At 42.8% G+C, this 24,183-nt stretch overlaps 3 protein-coding genes across 6 annotated transcripts; all 3 read right to left on the bottom strand.

Annotated features, from left to right (window-relative positions):
• Window positions 1–11: 11 nt before the first annotated feature.
• Window positions 12–9,004, bottom strand: si:ch73-40i7.5 (amyloid-beta A4 precursor protein-binding family A member 3). Its single transcript, XM_034293836.1, has 11 exons — window positions 8,987–9,004; window positions 6,343–7,602; window positions 6,192–6,222; window positions 5,763–5,908; window positions 5,573–5,659; window positions 4,643–4,831; window positions 4,087–4,266; window positions 3,452–3,664; window positions 3,086–3,205; window positions 917–1,057; window positions 12–756 (listed from the first exon to the last, which is right to left on the bottom strand). The coding sequence occupies exons 1-11, from the start codon at window positions 9,002–9,004 to the stop codon at window positions 685–687; spliced, it is 2,457 nt and encodes an 818-aa protein (XP_034149727.1). The 3' UTR covers window positions 12–684.
• Window positions 9,005–10,643: 1,639 nt separating this feature from the next.
• Window positions 10,644–14,454, bottom strand: pex11g (peroxisomal biogenesis factor 11 gamma). The gene is made up of 5 exons (XM_010902569.5): window positions 13,233–14,454; window positions 12,930–13,124; window positions 12,424–12,602; window positions 12,005–12,067; window positions 10,644–11,690 (listed from the first exon to the last, which is right to left on the bottom strand). Exons 1-5 carry the CDS (start codon window positions 13,293–13,295, stop codon window positions 11,468–11,470), a joined length of 723 nt encoding a protein of 240 aa, XP_010900871.1. The 5' UTR covers window positions 13,296–14,454; the 3' UTR covers window positions 10,644–11,467.
• A 25-nt stretch (window positions 14,455–14,479) lies between these two features.
• On the bottom strand, window positions 14,480–24,181 carry si:ch73-40i7.2 (FYN-binding protein 1). 4 transcript variants are annotated; one of them, XM_010902572.3, is made up of 16 exons: window positions 24,050–24,180; window positions 20,417–21,017; window positions 19,325–19,421; window positions 18,948–19,030; window positions 18,416–18,453; window positions 18,247–18,284; window positions 17,897–18,029; window positions 17,487–17,649; window positions 17,149–17,323; window positions 17,008–17,027; window positions 16,090–16,138; window positions 15,729–15,792; window positions 15,426–15,582; window positions 15,076–15,109; window positions 14,875–14,912; window positions 14,480–14,761 (listed from the first exon to the last, which is right to left on the bottom strand). In XM_010902572.3, the coding sequence occupies exons 1-16, from the start codon at window positions 24,050–24,052 to the stop codon at window positions 14,724–14,726; spliced, it is 1,731 nt and encodes a 576-aa protein (XP_010900874.2). In that variant the 5' UTR covers window positions 24,053–24,180; the 3' UTR covers window positions 14,480–14,723. The 4 variants fall into 4 exon arrangements, with proteins under 4 accessions (XP_010900874.2, XP_010900872.2, XP_010900875.2 ...); XM_010902570.4 differs by having other exon boundaries at window positions 17,897–18,032; window positions 24,050–24,179; XM_010902573.4 differs by lacking the exon at window positions 20,417–21,017 and having other exon boundaries at window positions 17,897–18,032; window positions 24,050–24,181.
• Window positions 24,182–24,183: the final 2 nt, after the last annotated feature.

The following is a 24,183-nucleotide window of genomic DNA, read 5'->3' as shown; positions in this document are numbered from 1 at the left end:
AAGGCAGCTCCTGAAGTTTGATCAATTTAATAAACATCCGAAACGGCATTCATTAAAAATATGCCTCGAACGTCGGCAGCAACCTTAGATTGTGCAAATAACTAAGTTTCAGAATTCGTACAGGCACTGAAATGAGTACAAGAGAATGGCACAACAGAATATGTCAGAATTTTAGTAAACCGTATGGATGATACCAAAATAACACTGATGTAGTAGTCGCCTGATGGTGGGCATGTTACTAAATTACATCGTTCAGAGACAGGAAGCACAGAAGGGGGGCTTCACTACCGACCGTACCCAAGTTCACCTGACCCACGTCGGCAACTAAATAGAGCGGAAGACTTAATAGCTCATGCCTTTTCTTGTTCAGAAATAATTAGTTTAGTCATGAAATATCCTCACTTTTCCTACAGCATATACCATTTCATTTAAAACATAAATATATAAGCTGTTTCATTAACAATATAACTTTCTTAAAATATGCTGTATTATTCCGACATACGTTGAAAATTTTTCTTTAGGCGGACCATCCCCAACTTGTTCAGAGACGTATCAAAGGCCTTATGGTACAGTACAATTGCATATATAAAAAGTCCAATTTGAGGCTGTGAGTTTGCATGCACACAGATTCACAACTGTATTCTTCCTCGCTTGCCGAAGCAGCAGCATAATTACATCCCGTTCTCAGAGAAATACTGGCGCTTCTTGTCCCGTTAGGAGGCGATATGTAGAGGCTGGCATGGTCTTCAGGTGAATCTGTTCGGAAAGACAAAAAAGACACGTTGGACATTGCGGATGTTCCTTTTGCCAATCCCTACTAGTCAGGTAATTTCCTTGAAACAAAGTGGGACACATGCAATCAAAAGTCAGGGTGAAATCTTAGTGCTTCTGAGACGAGGCTGAACTCCTCTCCTACCTCTCCAACTGCGTTAGTCAAAATGTGGATGATCTTCTCGTGGGGAGTGGCCACCACACTCTGCCCGTTGATTTCAATGATGCGGTGCCCAACCCGGATGCCTCCTCGCTCCGCAATGCCTCCACGCATCAGACTGCAGATCTGCTCAGGGCAAAAAGGGACGTCGGTCCAAACCACCCACTTTGATCCAAGGGTCCATTCCTGGGCCTGTCTGGCATCTTAGTTGCTTGCATGTGCCACATTAGTGGTGGTGGATGGACCACAACACCCACATCCATGTGCTTTAATACATCCTGACAAGAAACTCCACACATATCTCAGGTTCTCATGGGCTATTCATGGGCTATTATGTCCAGATCAGGAGAGCACGTTTTAATATATTCAACATTTAAATAGGGTTGTTTTGGCCAGTTTCCATGCACATTCATGCTCATTATAGTTGGAGAGTGTTGCGTCTTAGATACCTGGAGATCTAAAGCCATTTATTAGGGTAGTAAGTGCTTAGAAAAATATACTGCTACCCGAACAAATGGTTTTAGTTCAACTTTCACGTGCCTAAGACTTTTGCACAGTACTATATAGATCGGTTGAGTGAGGGTGTCCTCACATTCACCAATGTGACTTCCAGGTTGGAAGAAAATATAATATATACACCGATCAGCCATAACATTATCACCACTGACAAGTGTAGTGAATAACACTGCTACACCCATCAGCCATAACATTATGACCACTGACAGGTGAAGTGAATAACACTGATACACCCATCAGCCATAACATTATGACCACTGACAGGTGAAGTGAATAACACTGATACACCCATCAGCCATAACATTATGACCACTGCCAGGTGAAGTGAATAACACTGATACACCCATCAGCCATAACATTATGACCACTGCCAGGTGAAGTGAATAACACTGATACACCCATCAGCCATAACATTATGACCACTGACAGGTGAAGTGAATAACACTGATACACCCATCAGCCATAACATTATGACCACTGACAGGTGAAGTGAATAACACTGATACACCCATCAGCCATAACATTATGACCACTGACAGGTGAACTGAATAACACTGATGATCTCGTTATCATGGCACCTGTCAGTGGATGGGATATATTAGGCAGCAAGGGAACATTTTGTCCTCAAAGTTTAAGTGTTAGAAGCAGGAAAAATGGGCAAGCGTAAGGATCTGAACGACTTTGACAAGGCTAGACCAAATTGTGATGGCTAGACGACTGGGTCAAAGCATCTCCAAAACTGCAGCCCTTGTGGGGAGTTCCCGGTTTGACATGAACCACCTACATGAGCATTGATGCAGACCATGTGCACCCTTTCATGGCAACGGTATTCTCTGATGGCATTGGCTTCTTTCAGTAGGATAATACACCCTGCCACAAAGCAAAGAATGTTTTGAGGAACACAACGAGTTCAAGGTGTAGACATGGCCTCCAAATTCCCCAGATCTCAATCCAACCGAGCATCTGTGGGATGTGCTGGACAAACAAGTCCGATCCATGGAGGCCCCACCTCGCAATTTACAGGACATAAAGGATCTACTGCTAATGTCTTGGTTCCAGATACCACAGCACATCTTCAGAGGTCTAATGGAGTCCATGCCACGACCGATCAGTGCTGTTTTGGCGGCAAAAAGAGGACCTACACATTATTAGGCAGGTGGTCATAATGTTATGGCTCATCGAGATATCTAAAAAAAAAAAAATACAGAAGCTTTTTTTCTGCCCTTTTCTTCCAATCAGGAAGTCACATGGCTGAATGAGGAAGGGCACCCTCACACGTCTGATGACGATCAGGGTGATTCTACAGCAAATCAAGAGAACAGAAGATTTGGTCTTACCTGCAAAAACATTACACTTTCCTAAAAGGGAGTGAAAGCTGGAAACTGAAGCTGTGAAAGCAACTAATAATTTTTAGTGTGGCTAACATGGACTTTTTCTGTATCCTCTTTCAAGACCATGTTTGTGGTGAGATATGACATTTGCCTATGAAGCTTACAACTGACTACTGACCGGACGGGACCTGAGCTAAATAAATATTAACAAAAATAAAGCATAATAACGTAAATGAGGTTCTATCCAGTTTGGGCATACTCTATCAATACAGAGTTATTTTAAAATCATAAACAAACTACTCCTTACAATGCCATCCTCCACACTGAAGCCCAACTGAAACTTGGGGTCTGGCCGCTTGATTATAGCCATGGTAACGGGAGGGCAATGGACGATGCTGAGTTTCACCTCTGCTTGGTTTTTCAAGTCCTACAATAAAAACAAAAAAAGATGAAAATAAATATTGGTGAGGAGTCTGCCAGCAAATATTCACAAGCATGCCTTTGCCAGTATTCATTCACCCATCTAACTGCATTCCTGTACTTTTTTTTTTTACAAGACGAAACGCCTTCTCTGAGTTAGGTGTAGAGTTTGTACGTGTGCGTTTGGCTAGAACACGTGACACACCCAACGCTGAGGCGGAAAACGCAGAAGCAGGACACCGGACTCTCTTACCCGTATGATGCTCTGGCAGCTGGCTATCGGAAGGCCCACAAGGCTGGTGCCATTGACGGACATGACGCGGTCACCAATGCTAAGGGCCCCGCAGCGCTCCGCAGGGCCACCGTGCAGAAGGTTGGCCACAACCACGGTCGGCAGGATGGAGCCCCAGCCCGACTCCACCACCGCCATACCCACAATCTCCCCTGGAGCCTTGGAGATACACACCTGGACACCGAGAGCCACCGAGAGGCAAAGGACAGAAAATATCTCGGTGGTTAAAATATGCGTGGTAGGCCCAAAGGTTGCTACATCAAATCATCAAGCCGACAAGGTGAAACATCTGTTCTTGGCTGGTTATAAAGACACAAGCGTGGAAATTCTGAGTTACAGTGGATATAAAAGTAATATAATCAAAAGGTGCTTCAAAAAAGTATTAGTTTAAGGGTGTGCACACCAGGTTATTCTGAGTTTTTTTATTTATTTATCCCCCTCAGTTTGTTTTTCAATTGAATTGTTCACATTATCGGTCATATTAAAAGTGGGAAAAAGTTCTGACACGATTCATCTTTGTCTCATTCTTTCACATCACAGAAACCTGGCATTTTAACAGGGGTGTGTAGACTTTTTACATCCACTGTACCATGTACCTCTCTGATGTTATCCGAATCTGAAAAGTGCACCAGGTCTCCGTTGAAGAGCTCCTGTGTCCCCAGGTAGTCACTGTACTCGCTGGGCCTCAGCTCACTGGCCTTGATGCCGTTGACATGGAGGAACTGCTGGTAGGCCACCCCAAAGGCCTGGCCAATAGCCTGGGCGATCACCTGGGCCTGCATGCAGAGACACCGAGAGTCAGTAGGCGTGTTCAGGCAAGTCCCAGTCATTTAGTTTATACCTGTTCCTCAAGAAGCCAAAAGAAGCAGAGGCAAACCACGACATGGCACATTGTTTTCGATGGTTTACCTCTATCATAATAGCACACCTGACCAGAAAAATATTGAACTTAACGGTTCCTGTTGATTTGCATCTCCTGCCGGCCGCTGTGTTTGTATTCAACAAATTTTGGCTATGTAGTCGCTTCGGCAAGTACCGTTAACCCAAACAATTCACAGTTCAAGTCTAATCTGAGCGGCCGTCTGTTTTGAAGAATCGACACGGAACACTGTTGGTCACTGCATTGTTTTGGTTCCCACTTGTCCGACTCACGTCGTCTGAGTTGAAGACATGGCAGATCATGCAGCACTTCTTCTGTGGTCCAGGGGAGTTGGCTCCGGCGGGGTCCCCCTCCTGGCCCTTACGCCCTCCTGGTGGCTTCCGGCGAGCCATCAGCACCACGATGTTACCAATGTCTGCAATGTAGGAGATCATCTGGAGAGGATGGTCCATCATGGCCTCCTGAAGGAGGAGCCGAGTCATAAATATGTAGAAACGTGTACTGTTAAATTATATATACACAGTGGGGAGAAGTGTTTGATAATTGCAAACAAAAGTTTCTGTACCAAATATTCTGCTTTTCTGATGTATCAAATACTTATGTCATGCAATAAAATGCTAATTAATTATTTACTTTTTGTTTTAGATTCCGTCTCTCACAGTTGATGTGTACCTATGATAAAAATGACAGACATCTACATGCTTTGTAAGTAGGAAAACCTGCAAAATCGGCAGTGTATCAAATACTTGTTCTCCCCATTGTATATATACACATACATACACATTACATATACACACACACACACACACACACACACACACACACACACACACACACACACACACACACACACACACACACACACACACACACACACACACACACACACACACACACACACACACACACACACACACACACACACACACACACACACTTTTAGATCCATTCCCTATATGCCTAACGTCAAAGATGGCCAGGCTAGTGTAACATCACCCACTTTATATATCATGGGGCAGCCAGCCATGCAAAAGCAGGCCAGTTAACAAACTGACCCACTTTGAGTATCCCTCGACCAGTCGACTGTACAGTCCTCTCCGAATTAGAGAGCGTGCTATTCAAGGCCCGACCCTCAACTACTTCAGCATCCATTCAAAGCACGCCACGCTCAACTGATCATGTGAACGGTAGCCTGTGCACACCTGGTTGTCTGCACTGAGCACTTTGATACGCTGAGTGGAGATGAAGAGATCCACCTCTGTCATTGGCTGGGACTCTCCCTCAGGGGCCTGGCGGGAGAGAAGACCAGCTGTCAGATGAAACTCTGCCTGGAGCTCTGATGTCACCATCTACAGCAGATCACCCACAGTTGGCAAAGTTGTCTGAACTCACTTTGATCCTGTCCACAGCCTCTTGTGCCTGTTTCATGCGGGCATTTGTAGAAGGGTTCTTGTCAGACTTGAGCTGGGTGGAGCCCAGGTACTTAGCTCCAAATATGACCCCATCCAAAAGGTCCTCCGGGTCACAGGGGCCAGGAACTGACAGCAAAACAAAGTATCTCAGAAACATATTAATATTCTTTAGACACCAAACAACAATTAAAACACATTAGCACAGTGTCCTCTGCGGGTAATCAGGACAATGAACACTTTATCCTTGTTGAAACCAGTATGTGGACAGATACCCACAAATAAATGCTGAGAATCAATTCTTTAACCTCATATTATTTGATTTCAAATTCAAACTTTGGATGTATAGAGTCAACAGAACAGAAAATACTTCTTCACTGTGCCGATACTTACGGGCCTAAGATTAGCTTACCATCTTTATAGGCTGGGCGGGCATCCGGGCCCTGTAAACAAAGAAGTAAAAGACTATTGAACTGACTAAAATACACAGATTTTTCAAACCAAGCATCAGCAAAATAATATCTATGAATAACAATGACCATATATACTAATTAACAACTAACCAAACCTGCCTGCTCAATGTTCTCTGCATCATCCACCTCCTCTGGGGCGTCCTCCCCTAACTTCATCCACACAGGCTCCGGGATCTCGTCCTCCAGGAAAGAGTCCATGGACTCTGCCCTGTCTTGCGGTCGCCCACCATTCCCAAAGTGGTCCCAGAACCGCTCTCCGTCCTCCCGGTTGTAGGAGACCGACACCACCGCATCCATGTCCCCTCTCCTGAACGGAGGAGTCTGGGTGAGGGAGGGGCTGGGACGGGGAGACCTCATCTCCGTGCACTCCAGCAGACCTAACAGGTCTCTCTGGTGGCTTTCAGAGAACAGAAGCCCTGATGCCTGGCTCGGTTCCGGAAGCAGCGGGTTCCTTTCAGTCAGAAGAGACGAGCCTTCAGCATCAGAGGGTTCCAAGACGTCCGACTGTGGTGGCGTAAGGTCAGAGGTGGAGTCGCTCAGGATCGGGCTTTTCTCAACGACCTGCAGTCGATTCAGCAGGTGGTGGATCCGAGTGTGGTCTTCGTCACCCGGCCTCCAGGCCTCAGCCTCGTTCCCCGGCCTCCAGACCTCAGCCTCGTTCCCCGGCCTCCAGGCCTCAGCCTTGTTCCCCGGCCTCCAGGCCTCAGCCTCGTTCCCCGGCCTCCAGGCCTCAGCCTCGTTCCCCGGCCTCCAGGCCTCAGCCTCGTTCCCCGGCCTCCAGGCCTCAGCCTCGTTCCCCGGCCTCCAGGCCTCAGCCTCGTTCCCCGGCACCCCTTCTTCATCTTCACTAGGACCCAGGACCTGTTCGGGTGGCGTTCCAGCCGTAGCCAGACGGTCAATTAGATCCTCCTGGATGACTACGACAGGAGAAGCTTGAGGGTCACCGGTGTCCAAGGGAAGCAGGCACTCACCCAGGGTTTCCCGTGAAAGTAAAGCCTCACAGAGACTGTATTCAGGACCTGGGGTGGGGTGGGAGATGGAGTCATCCAACTCCTCCACTGACCCCACATCACTAGAGTCGTCTGACCTCCAGTCCAGAGGTGGGGGCTCTATTAGGTGAAACGAGTCCAGGTCTTCTGATTCAGTGGCCTCGAAGGCAGACGTTTGGGTCTCCCTTCGACAGTCTGGCTCAACTACAGCACGTTTAACACAAGCAGTGTGTTTCTGTTGACCATAACATGAAGAAACTGTTGGTTTCTCTTGTACAGCAGGGCAATTGTCAGTCTCCATTTTGTAGACTGGAGCACGGGTCTTATGCACTACATCACCAATCAGGAATGATAGACACTGCTGTCACACAGCCATCTGGGGATGTTCGCCAAAGGTTGACTGTTTATACAGGTCCAAAGTTTGGGTTCTTTGTCACTGAGAAAGTAGACAATTCAAGGACATTAGGTAGCCTAATCTATAATAACCTCTCTGTGCAATAATTTATGTATATTGCATTCACCAAAATAACTTTCACAGCATGCTTCTCCTGCATAAGGGAAAATGAGTGCCCTCTTTTCTCTAATTGCGGGCTTATGTCCATCAAGAATGCAGTGTTTATTGCCTCAAAGTACATGTGATCATGTGTCACTCATCACCATGTCCCTTTTCAGCAATAAGACTAACAATATAGAACTGTGGTACAATCGAAGTAAGCTACTGTATGTGAACAATTTTCTTATAAAAATAAAACGATAAACAATACAAAAAAGTTTTAGCAATAGCATTAGTGTACACACAGAAATGATCAGGGGTTTTAGCACAGTAATACTCCACACTTGCACACAAGACACCAACCCTCTGGTTAATTGCACTGAAAACCTCTCAAATGATCCTATGGTGCTGCCAGGGAAATCACAACTATCAGTTCTTCATTGTGGTAGCCAGGCTCGATCGTCAAAACTAATTTGCTTGTTGGTATCGAGCCATAGCATTTCACGTTAGCAGTACTGTAACGTTAGTTGGCTTGTTTTTGCTTAGCCAGAGTTCTGCAATTCACAAAATGTACAGACAATAAACTAAAGTAGCCTATCATCCGGTTGGCTTAAGGGCACTTTGATAGCGTATTTGCATGTTTTCGATGCTCACCCATTCGACGGCAACTGCTGTGCTGGAACTTCACCGCCACGGTTTAAGTTGACGTGGTTTAAATGTCACTGCTATAAAACAGAAAAGTCAACAACGTAACGTTAGCTGTTAGTAAAATGCTGAGTCTGTTCATTGATCGCTGATATCGTGTATGATACATAAAAGCGTGTTAGATAATCAATCCCTGCTACACAGTTGCCGTGTCACTTTTGCGGTTTTGGTTGTCTTGTTTATGCTCTGCTGCTACTGCTAACCCCCCTGCCCTGGAGTGAACTATGTTCATGTAATGCGCATGCGTACGACGGTTTCAAGTCATGTTCAATCGATTGTCAAACTGAACTGAATTCAACAGAAATAGCTTGTAATATGACATTTTAAAATATCGGACGTTAAGTCTTTAGCCTGTTTTATTCTAGGAAAATCATTAACATGAAAGTAACATCAGAGGGGGTGTAGCGGTTAGGGCATCTGACTAGTGTCTGAATGGTCTCTGGTTCAACTCCCTAAACCACCAGGGTCGTTCTGAGCAAAATATAATCCTAATTGCTCCTTCGTCCCCGTTATGTTCTGTAAATAAATTTGTTCTTAATTGAGATACCTTGTTAAATGACGGCATAGTAAATAAAAAATTATTCATACTTGACACATTGACCACTGACACTTCGAATTCAATGAAAATACACTGCTCAAAAAAATGAAGGGAACACTTAAATCACACACTGGATCTAGATGAACTAAATACATTAAAGCTCAACATCTTTACTGTACAGTGTGTAATTTATTGAGAATAAAACGTGTCAATGGAGACCAAAATCACCAACTGATTGAGGGCTGGATTCAAACTAACACCAAAAATCTAAGTGAACAATTGAAATTACAGGCTGTTCCAACTTGTGTGAATTTCAACTCATAAGAAGACTCAGTAGTGTGTATGGCCCCCACGTGCCTGTATGCACTCCCCACAATGTCTGGGTATGCACCTGATGAGACTGTGGATGGTGTCCTGGGGGATCTCCTCCCAGACCTGGATCAGGGCATCAGTGAGCTCCTGGACAGTCTGTGGTGCTACTTGATGGCATTGGATGCACCATAACATAAAGTCCCAGAGGTTCTCAATCGGACTCAGGTCTGGGGAACTTGAGAGCCAGTCAATTTCATCCTGGAACCGACTACACTCTGGCCACATGAGGCCAGGCATTGTCCTGCACCAGGAGGAACCCAGGGCCCACTGCACCAGTGTAAGGTCTGAAATCTAAGGATTTCATCCCGGTACCTAACAGCAGTCAGGGTACCGTTGGCTAGTACGTGGAGGACTGTGGGACCCTCTAAGTATTTGCCTCCCAAGACCATTACTGACCCACCGCCAAATCGGTCATGCTGGATGATGTTGCAGGCAGCATAACGTTCACCACTGTGTCTCCAGACACTTTTACATCTGTCAAATGTGCTCAGTGTGAACCCGCTCTCATCTGTGAAGAGAACGAGACACCAGTGGTGCCAATTCTGTGTACTCTGGTGAATGCCAATGGAGCTGCACAGTGCTGGGCTTTGAGCACAGGTCCCACTAGAGGGCGTCGGGCCCTCATGTAGTATGTTCCTGAAAAGAAAAACATGCACACTAGTAGCCCACTGGAGGTCATTTTGTAGGGCTCTGACAGTGCTTCCTCCCAGCACAAAGGAACAGATATTGGTCCTGCTGCTGGGTTGATGCCCTTCTACGGCCCTGTCCAGCTCTCCTTGTATAACAGCCCTGTCTCCTGGTATCTTCTCCATGCTCTTGAGACTGTACTGGGAGACACAGCAAACCTTTCTTGCGACGGCACATATGGATGTGCCATCCTGGAGGAGCTGGACTGCCTGTGCAACCTAAATGGGCTGCAGTTACTGCCTCATGCTTCCAGTAGTGACAAGGCCACTAGTAAAACACAAGAGTACGGAATAATCAGTCAGGAAGGATAAGGAGAGAGCAATTATCTGTGGCCACCACCTGCAAAACCATTTCCTGTTTGGGGGTTTTCTTGCTGTTGCCTCTCCAGTGCACCTGTTGTCACTTTCATTTGCAACAAAACAGGTGACATTGATTCAGTCGCTTATGCTTCCTAACCGGACAGATTGATATTCCTGAAGTTTAATTTACTTGGTGTTATACTGTGATGATTACCTGTTCCCTTCATTTTTTGAGCAGTGTATTTCCAGTCTGTTTCAGTAAGTATACACCAGTAACACCAGTTGAAATATGCATTTAAAACAGGACCCACATAACTTTTGTGCTCAAGTTTATTAAATGTAATTCAAAAAAATCTAAATAAATGCTTTGAAAGGGTTTTTGTTATTCTTAGCCAAAATTATGTTTATATTTGACAAAAAAATTATATATCCCAAGTAACAAAATACAAAACATTTAATGATACGGCAATAACAAAACAAGTAGAATTATCCAAAGAAATAGCCTGAATTTAACCTTTTATATGTGTATACTTTCACCCACTCCTTGGGTTTATGTCAGAAATTCTGAGAATAATGAGAGAGCATTAGAGTGCATAGCAAGAAAAATTATAGGCCTTCTGAACATGCCACAACAGGCTGACGGAGCATCTCATGTTTTACTCATAGCCCTGGAACAACATTGAATCTCCACAAGCTTAGGGCAATAACGGCCAATACACCATGTCTAACAGCACAATGCCATGTGGCGGGTCAGAACAAAGTGCCTAGCCAAAGAGGTTTTGTTATACCCGTGTAATAGGATCTCATGTACCACAGATGTAAGCCAATCAGTATTAAGGATTCAAACCACCTGGTTTCTAATCAAAATTATAATTAACATAACTTTTTAATCACGTCGGTAACCGGTTTACATACAATCCATTATGCCACTCCGCGATGCGCCATGCCTATGTTTTAATTTGTTAATGAAAAGACATTGGGCAAAAACATTGTCACTCAAAAACTGGATCGGCACTGTTTTTGTTACCCATTTTCCTGGTGATCTATAAAACAAATCATGCCGTCCACTCTAATGGTGATTCGGTAATCAAAGTAAGTTAGTCAAAAGATTCCATTTGTCAGAGACATAAGACTATGCACTGATGGCTTGACTGGCACCCATCTGGATCAAGCCAATCAGGGAGGACGTAGTGCCCATGAGTCCCACAAGCCAATTGGGAAAGCGTCCTGCCCAGAGAAAACCAGGGGGCATCCAATGAACTGCGTTACTTAAGTCCGCCAGGCTGCTGAGAATATTGAGGACCTCCCCTCGCACCTGTCTTTGGAGCTGAGACCTGCCAGCAACCGATCCTTCACTGAAGAGAGACAAATATCTTATACATTTGTACAGTCATTGGCTTTAAGTGACACATATCAAGTAGCCTTACCTGAAAGGTCCTCCCAATTAATATGAAGAACGTGTATTGGAAGAGCAAGATTCCAGAATAGTGTTTGTTTTGCAAGGCGAGTAGCACGAGTAGGGTCAAATTTCACTTCAGGACCAAGGGAATGGTCTAGAAAGTAGCAACCCCTGCCCGTTCTTGGCACCACGCAAAGGAAAACAAAGGTACCTACTGACACACTTATTACGACATGACAAGACCAGTGCCACAGTATTGACCAGACTCACCTACTGCTGCCTTGACTTAACTTCCTTAACTTCTTTCTCAGCAGCACGATAACCCTCAGAGACCTACAACAGACAATGCGTATAGTCAGTGAATCTGGCTTGTAGCCATTCTCAAGGCTTTCCTACTACCAGAGAGTGTTTCAAATCCTAAACAAAGCAATAAGGCCACATAAAAAAAAGCCCCATGTTTAAATGTGAATGTAGGCCACATTAATTAATCTAACGTAATCCCATCCATCCGCCAACTCTCTTTCCCGCAAAATGCACTCTAGATGGGGTACAGCCCGGGAACAAGCAAACAAGTATTGTGCAAACAGTTTTCATACCCAACAAACAGTTAAGCAGCACCGGAAAAGTTCACTATCTGGAGAGGACCTCAGATTTGTCAACTGTTCTGAAGCTTAGAAGTACTGTTTCACCTTAGAACACCTAAAATCAGAGACAAGCCCCAGAGTACGCCACTCAGTAGCCACCACTTGTCAGAGTTGGTGCTGATGATCTGGGCATCGGCAGCCCACGCTATGTGTTCACAGGGGTAATACAGCTGGTCAGCCGCGTTGTTCAGCACGGACATCCAACGCAGTGGAGAATCTTCTTCCTGATGGGGAGGGTTGGAGGCAAAGGTCAGAGAAAAGGGCGAAAAACCACACTCACGTAAGGCTGAGTAAACTTAACTGAGGACCATGTTGTGTGCAAATGCAGGCAGTGGTTTAGGCGCTTTTAAAAAATATATACACAATGATTATCTACACAAATTACCTGTCCCCAAATCATCTTGTTGGTTTTAATTGTGATTTCATGGACAAGCCAAGATGTTATTGCCACATCTCAAGACAGGCGCCGTTGGTTATGATACTTCAAATTTCTGGACATAGAAGTAAAGAAAATTTGCACTTCAAGTAATGAGAGAAAGGCCTTCGCTCACCCCTGCGCCGAGGCCGTAGCTCTGTGAATAAGTCAGCATGGAGAGATCGTCGAAGAGTCTAAGTACAGTTCGGCAGTGGCTCAGCTGTGCAGAATATAGCAGGAGTCTCTTCCCAAGCTCTGTGGAGGATGACGAGGCTAGCTTCTCAGAAAGAACTCCACCAACCAGCTGAGACCCGTAGCACATCGTCCGTATCTGACCAGAAATATGCAGACAGGGACATTATTTAGGAGGAATTGTCATACAATAGTATTACACGCATGTTCAATCACACTAAAACACTTTAGTTATTGCAATACTCACCACTTTATCTCTTCCCCTATAGGACTCCAGCACGTTCACGAGCGACTCTAAGGAATTTTGCATTGTGTGCACACAGCGATGGGGTCTGCAAGTAATGAGTGCCCAGCTTTCACCAACGAATGGACTGGCCAGCAGGTTGATGTCTCGCAGGATCAAAGTAACAACGATCTGTGAGTGTACGTGCAAGACGGCATTTTCTTCAGCGTTAAGGTGTTTTCGGTATGACGATACACACGGAGTTGGGTGAAATATACCGGTGTCCTATAGTCTACAGTTCAATTGAGATCTTTAACCTGTGGACATGGACTAAAACGTAAATGTTAGGTTGTACTTCGAACGGGAAGTGTTGCTTGCTGTATTATCCAGGCAGTAGTAATAGATCCCATATTGAAAGATCAAGTTATTTTGTCGAAGTCATATCTTTAGGAAATAAAATGTTCACATTGATAAATCACACGATAATTTAACATATCGAATTTTCTAGAGACTGTTGACTTTGACTATACTAATGACTAATGTAAGGAACAGTTACGGGGCAGGGACTAAATCTGTTTAAAATTTAGGAGGGTGATATAAATACGCAAAAATTACAATTACAATCAAAACATTTATAAAACTATATGGATGGATTGCATCTAGGCTCGTTAGAAACAAGGCAGAAACTATTCATACGTATAGTTGGTTTTATGGTTAATTAGTTTGAAAATTGACTTCATTAAGGGGGATGATGTGGGAAGTATTTTACAGGTACCTGCATTTCCCTTCAGCTATTGGATCTCAACTAACCGCATCAGCATTCAATCTTTATACATTATTGTTAATTATCCTACATTATACTGTTGTTTGTCAAGATATATGACGTATATTGTGGAGCACAAATATATTAACCATGATGTGATAGAAGCGCTCATAGTTGGTCTCTGTCATGTCGTGTTGCGTTATGACTGTGAGACGCATTGGGACAGAGACCTGTTCAGTTGTTAGTATAGTAAATAAACGGGCCAATGGGTGAGCAACTTTGTGGCATGACAGTAAATGCTACAAAACCATACTTTAGAGGTAAAGTTCCACATCTCTTCGTTGCTGTACTTGCTGTGTTGCTATAATAAGTATTATTTGTGTTTTCACATATGCGTCAAATTTGTGGTGCACTTTCTTTTTTAAATGACATCTCAATTTCACCAGCTCTTCCACGCCATATTTAAATAACACACACACACACACACACACACACACAAATGTAAAAAAAAAAAAAGTATTTATTTCTTACACTAATCTCCAAAAGCCAAGTCATGAACCAATAATAGTGTATTAAATAGTTTCTACAAGCAAATTGGAGCAAACAACAATCGTGCAATACGTTTTTAAGTTCTTAGGATATTTGTGTGTGCCAGTGTCTGTCTGTCAATTATGTGAATGTGTTTGTGTCTCCATGGAAGACATGCATTAAATTGTCGGCCCAGTATCTATGATACAGAAAGGAAAAGGTCTTCAGTGGATCGTATCATCATAGACATTGTCATTGATTTCTGTGAGGAGAGAGAATGTCAAAAAAGGTCTTCGCACTTCATAGGATGCATTTGTTACAGTAGCTTATAGAGATACATTATATTTACTGCACCATTAATTAAAAATGACATACCGTTATGATCAATATCGTCATAAATGTCATCCCCTTCCCTGAAAAAAAAAACACATTGAAAACCAGATGAACAAGAACTTTAAGACACAGGCAGTTGCAGCCAAGAACATATAAGATCAGTGATTGAATACCAGGAACATTAGCTCTTATTGATCCATATTTTACTAATATTTGAGTTAAATAAATAAATTAGAAACCTACGCAGGAAGAAGAACCTTCCGGGGTACATATCCATCTATGAGAAAGAAAAGTATTTAATACAATGGCACTCATGCTGATAAAGAAAACAGGACATTTTCTGTAACTAATTAGGCAGCAGGCTCACACTCCAATAAACATTCACTATGGGCCGGTTTCGCAGGCACAGATTAAGCCTAGTTTAGGGCTAAAACAACAAGCTCAATGGCGTTTTCTTTTGAACACATTTTTTGAGTCCTAGACTAGGCTTAATCTGTCTCTGCGAAACCGGCCCTGTATTTCCCAGAAGCCTAATCTGATGTTAGACTGACGTGTTCAGGGTCTTATCACAAGAGGGCGATGCCATGACATACATTTTCCCAGCTTGTTTCGACACAGGGCTTTCTTGTTGTTTGTGAGTTCAATGACCTCCAAGATCTCTCCTTGATCCACTGGTAGATCCTTTCCCCCGGCCTTCTTGATGGTTGCATCAGCCATCATGATGTGTAACACAATGATGGGCCCCTCAAACTGACAAAACAAAAGTCAAGTTTTCTTTCTTTTCATAACTCAGGTTATTACATGTTTTAGTCGTTTGTGGGTGAAACATGTGGAAACGTGTTCGGATATATTGTAAAAAAATAAATACATGCAGCAACAGCAAAACTAAGATTTACCTTGAACTTTTTTCTGAATTCCTGTTCATCTTTTTCCAGCTTCTTTTTAAGCTTTGGATCTAGACTGCAACATTAACAAGTCCATTTCTTGTGTGATCAAACAAACCTGCTTTTGTTCTCTGTCAGTAGGCAAGTTTCTTATTTACACTTCCTTATGAATTTTCATAAGCGGCTACTCTAGTGCAATACATTCTACATGCAAGAGAAGAAGAAATAAGGTTTCCATTTATAAATGCAACATTTAGCCACATTTAGCAACCTATCGAAACCACACGGCACTATTAAAAGAACAGAAAGGCATCTTGTGTAATATAAAAGCTGTAACCAAATTACATTTAAAGGTATGATACATGATGTATACCTAATTTCAGGAGGTGGAGGAGGGAAATCTTGGACATCATCATAGTCATCTGTGTTTGGAGAGATAGATAGATAAAAAGATAGATAGATAAATAGATAGGTAGATAAATAGATATATAGATAAATAGATAGGTAGATAGAGAGGTGGGGGCGGGGTAGATAAAGAGAGGCAGAGAGGGAAATATACAGATTGACAGATAGATAAAGAACATGAGATGCAGTGTACATTTAATATGAACACAGACATACGACATGAAGTACTTAAGGGGCCCTGTGTAGAATCCGGCCTTTCATGTTTATATGACTAAATGTAAACAATAACACACCTTCTCTTCTCTTACCAAACGAGAAAGGAATAGAATTAGCTAGTTCAGGGTGGTTTAAGGTGGAGGGGATAGTTATACGAGTGTCTAAAGCCAATATGAGGAGACTACACATCAATGCTAACTGATGGAAGGACTGGCAAGATACAGCTCCGGAGAAAATTAAGAGACCACTGCATCTTTTTCTTTCCTTTCCAAAAAAGTAGAAAAGGAAGGTTTCGAGTGAGGAACAGAAGGGTTAAAATTAAGAGACCACTGCATCTTTTTCTTTCCTTTCCAAAAAAGTAGAAAAGGAAGGTTTCGAGTGAGGAACAGAAGGGTTAAAATTAAGAGACCACTGCAAATTGAACACTTCTGTTCATTCATAACTTTCCTTTTCAATTTTTTTGGTGCAATGATCTCTTCATTTTTTCCAGAGCTGTAGTTTAGACGGGGAATATCTTAGGCACTCTGAAAAGGTTCATAGAAATGCTTCAAAACGTTAACTTAAAGCATTCAGTGCAGATGTCTTCTGGTCATTTATGCTAGTAGTCCTGAAAAAAACCTCATACCCATGACCCCTTTAATTAGACACAGTAATTCGCAGCCCCACTTACCATCGTCCAGAGTCCTGCCGCTGATAGAAACGGATACAAACAGTATCGATCAGTCATTGAATCACTTGCATTCAGGCTTGAATTACAAACCAAGTGAAAGCAATTTTTTATTTCTGTGTAGTTCCATGAGAGCCGAAGTACCTGTTTATGTTATCTGATGATTCCACATCATAGTAGATGTCATTGTCTTCAGGAGGTGGAGGTGGAGGCGGAGGCGGTAGAGGTGGTGGTATGGGTTCAGATGCCCTGGTCAGTTTTAGTTTACGTTTCACTTCCTCGTAGTCCACATCCACACATGTGTTAATGATGTAGCCGTCTGCAAATGTACACTTCAGTGCTGGCTTTTGGTCCTTTTTCAGGTACCAAACATTATTGTGGTTTTCAATGTCACATTGACAATGCAGTTATAGAACTAGTACCCATTCTGGAACAAATGCACAACTGTAGTTCTGTGACCAACTGGACAGTGGTTAACTCACAATGACCGGACGCGTTGCGGGCTAGCCACATTCCCCCCGGATTGTTCTTGACCCGGATGATCTCCACAGTTTCACCCTGTCGAACACTAAGATCGTTCTTTCCCCCTTGCCAGTCATGCCGAACCCTGGCTGTGTGATGCATCTCTATCTTTCCTGGTCCCAGCTGAGGGGGGGCAGAAATACATTCAGAGGTCAAGGAGAATTATGTTATGCGTGTTGATGTTTCACTACATTATTTCATTATTTAGCTAAAACGTATGGGGGGAAAAGTTCACAGAGGTGTGCTTCAAGAACTTTCCAAAATTCTGAACTGTGTTCTGAAATCTCTCAGCACGGCGACACATAGATGGAACTGTTTTGGGGTATTTCTAGGTTTGGAGTAACAAGCACATGGAAATGTAATGCCTCACCTTAAATTTCTTTCTGTATTTGTTTTCCTTTTCCTGCCGTTCCTTCTCTTCTCTCCTCTCTTGCTCCTGTTGCCGCTTCAACTCTTTTGTTTTATTCTTATCTGAACTTTTCCTTCCTTGTTCCTGTCCATTGCTTCTGAAATGTAAGAACAAAACTGAGATGTTGTGTGGTCAGTAAAATTATTTGGAGTGGATAGTTATCTTGTCTATATAGATAGAATATTTGAAGAGATATGCAACCATTTTATTGGTATTGAGTTGTCACTTTCATAAACATTTATGAATGCAATTCACTTACAGACCTTCATGTATGTTTGCAGGGAATCAAAATGTTTCTTCATTATACTTACTCATCGATCATATCATAGATTTCACTTTCATCGCTTCCCTGCAGCCAGGAATAAGAAAATATATGCAGGGTAAATGTTATGAAATACATGTTTGTAATTAACAATATTGTGTTTTGCATAAATGCTCACTGATGGTGAACCTAGAATGGGGAAAAAGTAATGTTCTCACCTCATCTATTTGTGAAGAGCTATTATCATTCAGGCTGTCTGTGGGTGAAATATTACAAATAGTGCAAAAGAAACCACTGATGACATACATATACACATGTTTAATACATGCATTACAGCATGACAGACTGAGATACAGTATGCGTATGTACTCCAATCCAGCTAATGATACTTTGAATAAGTTGTAAACCATACTAAACTTTTTTGTTGTAAATTATGGCAATGCAAATTACCATATGAGAAAAATCACAAAGAAAGATCATGTTTAGATCATATGTTGAAAGAAAAATAGGTTTATTTGTAAACATTTCTTTTTTGAATTTGACAAATTTGACGGAAAAAATACCAGAAAACATTACATTTCACCTTTAGCAAAAATAGTAGTGTGCCGTTGTTAGCCGTTATGTGGTAACAGTAATTACCAATAAACACTACCTAGCTGCTTAACAACGTACATTTCAAATAGTTCACTAATCCCAGGACTGATCTCTTTTGCGTAATTCACGATTAAATAGGAGTTACACGGATCATACCACTTTTGTCCCAGCTCCCAGGGTGTTTTGGGGGTGGGGGGGGTGGTTTCACATCTATGTCGTCATAGTCTTCCTCGAAATGTCTAATGAGAGAAAAGGAATCAGAAGGACAAATATAGGTAAAATGTAGAAATAAATAGAAAAAAAAAGCTTTTTTAGTGTTCATGTACATCGAGTTACGTACAGACTGCTCAATTATGTACAAAAACACAACAACATAAGAATGAAGTTGAAAAAGACTAAGAACTGTGAAAATGAATGCACACATTACTGTAAGATGCGCATAATGGTAGCACGTAAATGTCCCTGTCTTTGTTCACACTCTCACTTTAACACTCAACCTCCAACACTAAACCCTTGACCATTTATCCACTCACACAGGGGTAGGCTGTCGCGGTAGGCTGCTGGGCTTGCCTGGGGGTCTTGCAGGGACTGAGTGACTGGTTAGTCCGGGGAGAGACAGACTACTGCCACCTGGGTACAGAAACAACAGGCAAGGTTTGTCTACAGGTGAACTGCACCGATACATTCGAAAGATGGTGTAATACAACGCAAAGTAAAAAATTAATAAAATATTACTTTTTTTATTATTAACTTTTTCGAGAGCGACGTGTTTAAGAATAACGCCGAAACATGGAATTGTGTCTTTCCTTATTGTTGGACTGTAAGCGTGCAGTTCCCGGGGAAGCGTTGTTGGGTACATGCGAAGTCTTCGTCGCCAGATTGTAGGACTCGCATCAGTAAGGCACTTGATAAAACTTTGCGGGATTGTTCAAGTGTACCGGAAAAATAAAGGTTCTGCCATAGTGAATATTCATAACTGGGGAACCCCAAATCTATCGCGATGCATTTCAGTGGCGGGTTCACAACTGTACATTTTATGACAGCATGAAATAGCAACCTGTGGGTTTACTATGCATACAATTATACGGAGGTATAACTTACGGAGGTCGCTGTCAGTATAGGTTACCGGTGGCGTCCCCATGACAACCTCCAGCTCCCTTTAGCAATGCGCTTTTGCACTTTAGCAGTGCTTCAGTGAATGGGGAGCCATTTTGAACTTCAACTTTAGCCACTGCTTTTTGAAAATCAATGGAAGATAACCTGGGCCTATGAGCATAAAGTTACATCAAACCAAATATGGAGTTGATTTCAGAATATTGAGATTTTTATTCAAACAAACTCCAATGCGTCCATTACTTCAATTGATGTTGGGAAGAGCATGGGACTTGAAGCACCAGGGATGTGGGCTCTTCTATAGGGACAAATATGAGAAATAATAATACTCCATGCCCTCACTACTGTAAAACCACTGTAATCAACATAAAATAAGAGTATAGGATTATATTTCCTCTTGGGCAATGGAGATAAAAACTTGGTGATTAGTCACCTGACAGGAAACTCTGCATATTTGACATTGACAGGAAGCAAATGAACTCGCTTTCTTTCGAGAAAATCCAGCCGCTCACCTTCAGTCTTCCTTAACTTTGGCCGCTCTGTAAGGGGTGGTGCTCTGGGGTTTCTCTTATGGGCCTGCAGGTTAACGTGCGGAGGCCGTTTGGGCTTTATGGGTCGCGGGCCCTCAGGGGGAAGGGCTCTTCTCAGGGGGGTCACCTCCATTAGACTCCTCTGGCTAGGCAAGTGGTGAGGTGTCAGCTTGGTAGGGGTGGATGGCCCTGCTTTATGCTTCAGCATCATGTTCTGCAGGAGCTCTCCCGTGACTCTGGCCTTGCCCGACCTCTCTGGTTCCGAGGGGTGGTGTGGGGGTCTGGGCAGCTCCTTGGTGGCTCCGTAGGGGTGGTGCAATGGAGGAGGCCTAGGGCTGGCGATCATCCCCTCCAGTTCGGCCCTTACAGGTCGTTGGGCTAGTCTCTGAAGGTCCGGGGAAGAGCTTGATCCAGGAAGTGGTGGCATGGGAGCGATAGGCATCCGTTTGTGTTGGAGCCCTCCATTTACGGTAACACCAAACCCAGGCAGTGGAGATATCGGAGAAGTGCTGTCTCGGCTACTAGACAAGTCAACCTTGGCATGAAACTTGGCCCTCAGTGCACGAACATCCACACTCTCCTCCTGACAAAGATGTAGCAAGGTGAGAATCAGGCTGCTCAAACAGGAAGTTAGCAGGCTTGCAAAAAACAAACCAGGCACCCACACAAACACACACACACACATGTATTTCTTACCACATACACACTGAGATATAGTGAGAGAATGCACACATCAAATGAGAGGATGCACACATCAAAATACTGGAGGTTCCTGATGCTTGCATGATTACCGCCACTAAGTTACACAATACAGGACTGGCATGGAACAACATGAAGTAACGTGGGACACAAGTGAAAGCTATTTATTTAGTTCTTTTCTCTGAGACACACTGAGACATTTCAACACGTCCCTCTGAGAAATGTGTCAGGTGCAGCCCTGTCACAAGCGGGCCCAACTGCCGCAGAGACAGGGATCATGTAGATATTCCGAAAATGAGGGCATGGCCCACTTATCCAGTGTAGGTTTCAATGCAGACAATACTGCATTACCTATCTGAGAAACGCACGGGGTAATGCGCAAAGAGTACACTGCCGTTCAAAGGTTTGGGGTCACTTAGAAAGATCCTTGTTTTTCGAAAAGAAAAGCACATGAAAATAATATGAAATGGATCAGAAATACAGTGTAGACATTGATCATTTTGTAAATGACTGTTGTTGTCACACCCTGATGTGTTTCACCTGTTGTCATGTCTCCGTCCCCCCCACCAGGTGTTCCTGGTTATCCATTATCCCTCTGCGTATTTAACCCCCTGTTCTCTGTCCTAGCAGGTGCCAGATCGTCTTGTCCTGTACAGCCGTTTCCAGCGTTCTTAGTTTCAAGTGGATCCCCTGTTACCCGGGTCGTGTTTCTGTCTTCCCTGTTTGGTTAGCTGCCTGTTTGACCCGGACCAGGGAGCCTGTCAGCCCCAGTGTTCCTTGACCCGTCTGCTCTGTTGCCAACCTTCACATACCCACCCACTACGAGACTGCTTTTCCCTGGTCCTGTGAATAAATGTGTTATTCTGAACCTATTCTGCCTCCGTGACCACATTTGGGTCCACGGTTCTGCCTTGTGTCAGTTGTAGCTTGAAAGGGCAGATTTTTAATGGAATATCTACATGGGCGTACAGAGGCCCATTATGTCCTCCTGTTCAGTTGTGCACCAGGGCATCTCATGTCTCTTTCTATTCTGGTCAGAGACAGTTTGTGTTTGTGAAGGGAGTACTACATATTGTTGTACCAGATCTTCAGATTCTTGGCAAAATCTCACATGGTACAGCCTTGATTTCTCAACAAGATTAGGCTAACGAGTTTCAGAAAAACTCTTTGAGCTTGTTATCAAATCCACAATCGCTGATAATGAAGATACTGAACTAGTCTAAAGAAGGACAGTTTTATTGCTTCTTTAATCGGCACAACAGTTTTCAGCTGTGCTGAAAACATAATATCAAAAGGGTTTTCTAATGATCAATTAGCCTTTTAAAATGATTAACTTGGATTAGCAAACACAACGTGCCATTGGAACAGAGGAGCGATGGTTCCTGATGATGTAGATATTCCGTTGAAAATCAGCTACAATAGTCATTTACAACATTAACAATATCTAACTCTGTATTCCTGATCTATTTGATGTTATTTTAATGAGAAGGAAAATTGCTTTCCTTTAAAAAATTAGGACACCAAGTACATTGCTGGACATGTACCTGTTTAAAATACAGGGGCGCAGGAGTTTGATATGGAGGGGCACATTTTGTATTTTTCAAGTGTTCTTATTATTAAGGCAGAATTAATTTACCCACTTTTAATCCTGGGGGGACTTGTCCCCCCTTTCCCCTCCTGCTCCTACCCCTTTAAACACATTTACATCTCCAGAAAAATTTAAGAGAGACCACTGCATCCTTTTCTTTACAAAAAAAGTTGAAAAGGAAGGAACAGAAGGGTAAATTGAACGCCTCCTTTCCTCACTCATCTAAAGATGGATTTGTTAAAAGTTTTGGGTATAATGGTTTTGTTCACGGGGAACCTGGGGGAATTTAACAAATTCTATAATGACTTCAGGAGCCAAGATATCTGCTGATTTAAGGGTTAAAAAATTAAACCCTCGTGCGTAGGAGGAAGTAACCAACCACACACCTATACCTCCTCTATAATTCTGCTGTAGTTGCCATAGAAATGGAAGTCGCAGTCTGAAGTTGACCAATGAGGTTCATGCCTTGCTAAACATCTTTTTGTTGTCACATGCAGAGGAAATAAGAAAGGCCTATGCCTGTACCACAACAGACAATCAAGCACTGTTCTCGAGCACCTGCTTGCGCAAAACAGGATTGCACGCCCTGTTGAAATTCTTATTTCCTATAGAACATTTTCCAACTTGTCTGGTAGAGCTCACACATTACTGACATCCAGTTGGTGGACAGCATAGGAATGTTGAAGGCAAAAGGAAACCGAATAATACATAAACAGGTTAACCAAATATCTAATTTAATAGAAGGGAAAATGAATAGATCCGTTGTGTGTGTGTGTGCTAATAATTAACAGAGGACAACAATGATCAATGGTTCCTATCATCTCTGTCTGAACCACCATCTTAAAAACTCAAATTATACATTTCACATACAAACAGTAACCTCACAGCATAGAGCATTTTGTTGATCTAGCTTAATTCTCTTAACACACTGCAACATTTAATGTAAAAACTGTTTGATTGTGAGATGTTTTAATATTCCTGTGTAAAACAGAGAAAAATAGAATGAATCAAGTGAAGACTCAATCTCATTCAATTAGATTATAAGTGATATAGTCACACCCCAGGATGTTCTGTAGAACCTTATTAAAGGTTAAACCTGTGGTTTAGTGAAACATTGAAACCAAATTTCAGGCAGTTATTTGAAGAAGTGGATGAATTAAACCAACGACTGAAAAACGGAGTTACAGGAAAAGACAAAATACACGAAAGAAATACAATGAATTCTCTCTATTACTTAAATCTCTGTCATAACCTTAAATGCTATTCAAATGTTTTACTACTGTTCATGTTTGTCCGTGTGGTAAAATCAACATTAAATTATTCCTTACCATCTCTTTCCATGTAAAGTCTGTTTAAATTAGATGATAATGTTGTCCATGCTCAAATTGTTTTTTGGGTGCCATTCAAAGATGCTGCACAACTCTGAACTGTCTGTTACTCAATGAATTTCCCCAATGTAAAA

The sequence above is a fragment of the Esox lucius genome, chromosome 8, assembly GCF_011004845.1.
Source record: "Esox lucius isolate fEsoLuc1 chromosome 8, fEsoLuc1.pri, whole genome shotgun sequence".
In the NCBI taxonomy this organism is placed as follows: Eukaryota; Metazoa; Chordata; class Actinopteri; order Esociformes; family Esocidae; genus Esox; species Esox lucius.
This window is presented reverse-complemented; position numbering and strand designations above follow the sequence as displayed.

What these genes read in the sequence shown, in the direction of transcription:
- pex11g (XM_010902569.5), bottom strand. Translation starts at nt 13,295, where the DNA reads ATGCAAAATTCCTTAGAGTCGCTCGTGAACGTGCTGGAGTCCTATAGG. An exon ending in GCTACGGCCTCGGCGCAGGG is followed by an intron (nt 12,603 to 12,929) that starts GTGAGCGAAGGC and finishes CCTCCCCATCAG; the next exon opens with GAAGAAGATTCTCCACTGCG. An exon ending in CTGATTTTAGGTGTTCTAAG is followed by an intron (nt 12,068 to 12,423) that starts GTGAAACAGTAC and finishes TGTCTGTTGTAG; the next exon opens with GTCTCTGAGGGTTATCGTGC.
- si:ch73-40i7.5 (XM_034293836.1), bottom strand. An exon ending in ATTCGGATAACATCAGAGAG is followed by an intron (nt 3,665 to 4,086) that starts GTACATGGTACA and finishes CTCGGTGTCCAG; the next exon opens with GTGTGTATCTCCAAGGCTCC. An exon ending in GCTGCCAGAGCATCATACGG is followed by an intron (nt 3,206 to 3,451) that starts GTAAGAGAGTCC and finishes TTTTTATTGTAG; the next exon opens with GACTTGAAAAACCAAGCAGA.
- si:ch73-40i7.2 (XM_010902570.4), bottom strand. An exon ending in TGGGAGCTGGGACAAAAGTG is followed by an intron (nt 18,454 to 18,947) that starts GTATGATCCGTG and finishes TTTCACCCACAG; the next exon opens with ACAGCCTGAATGATAATAGC. An exon ending in TGACGATATTGATCATAACG is followed by an intron (nt 14,762 to 14,874) that starts GTATGTCATTTT and finishes CTCTCCTCACAG; the next exon opens with AAATCAATGACAATGTCTAT.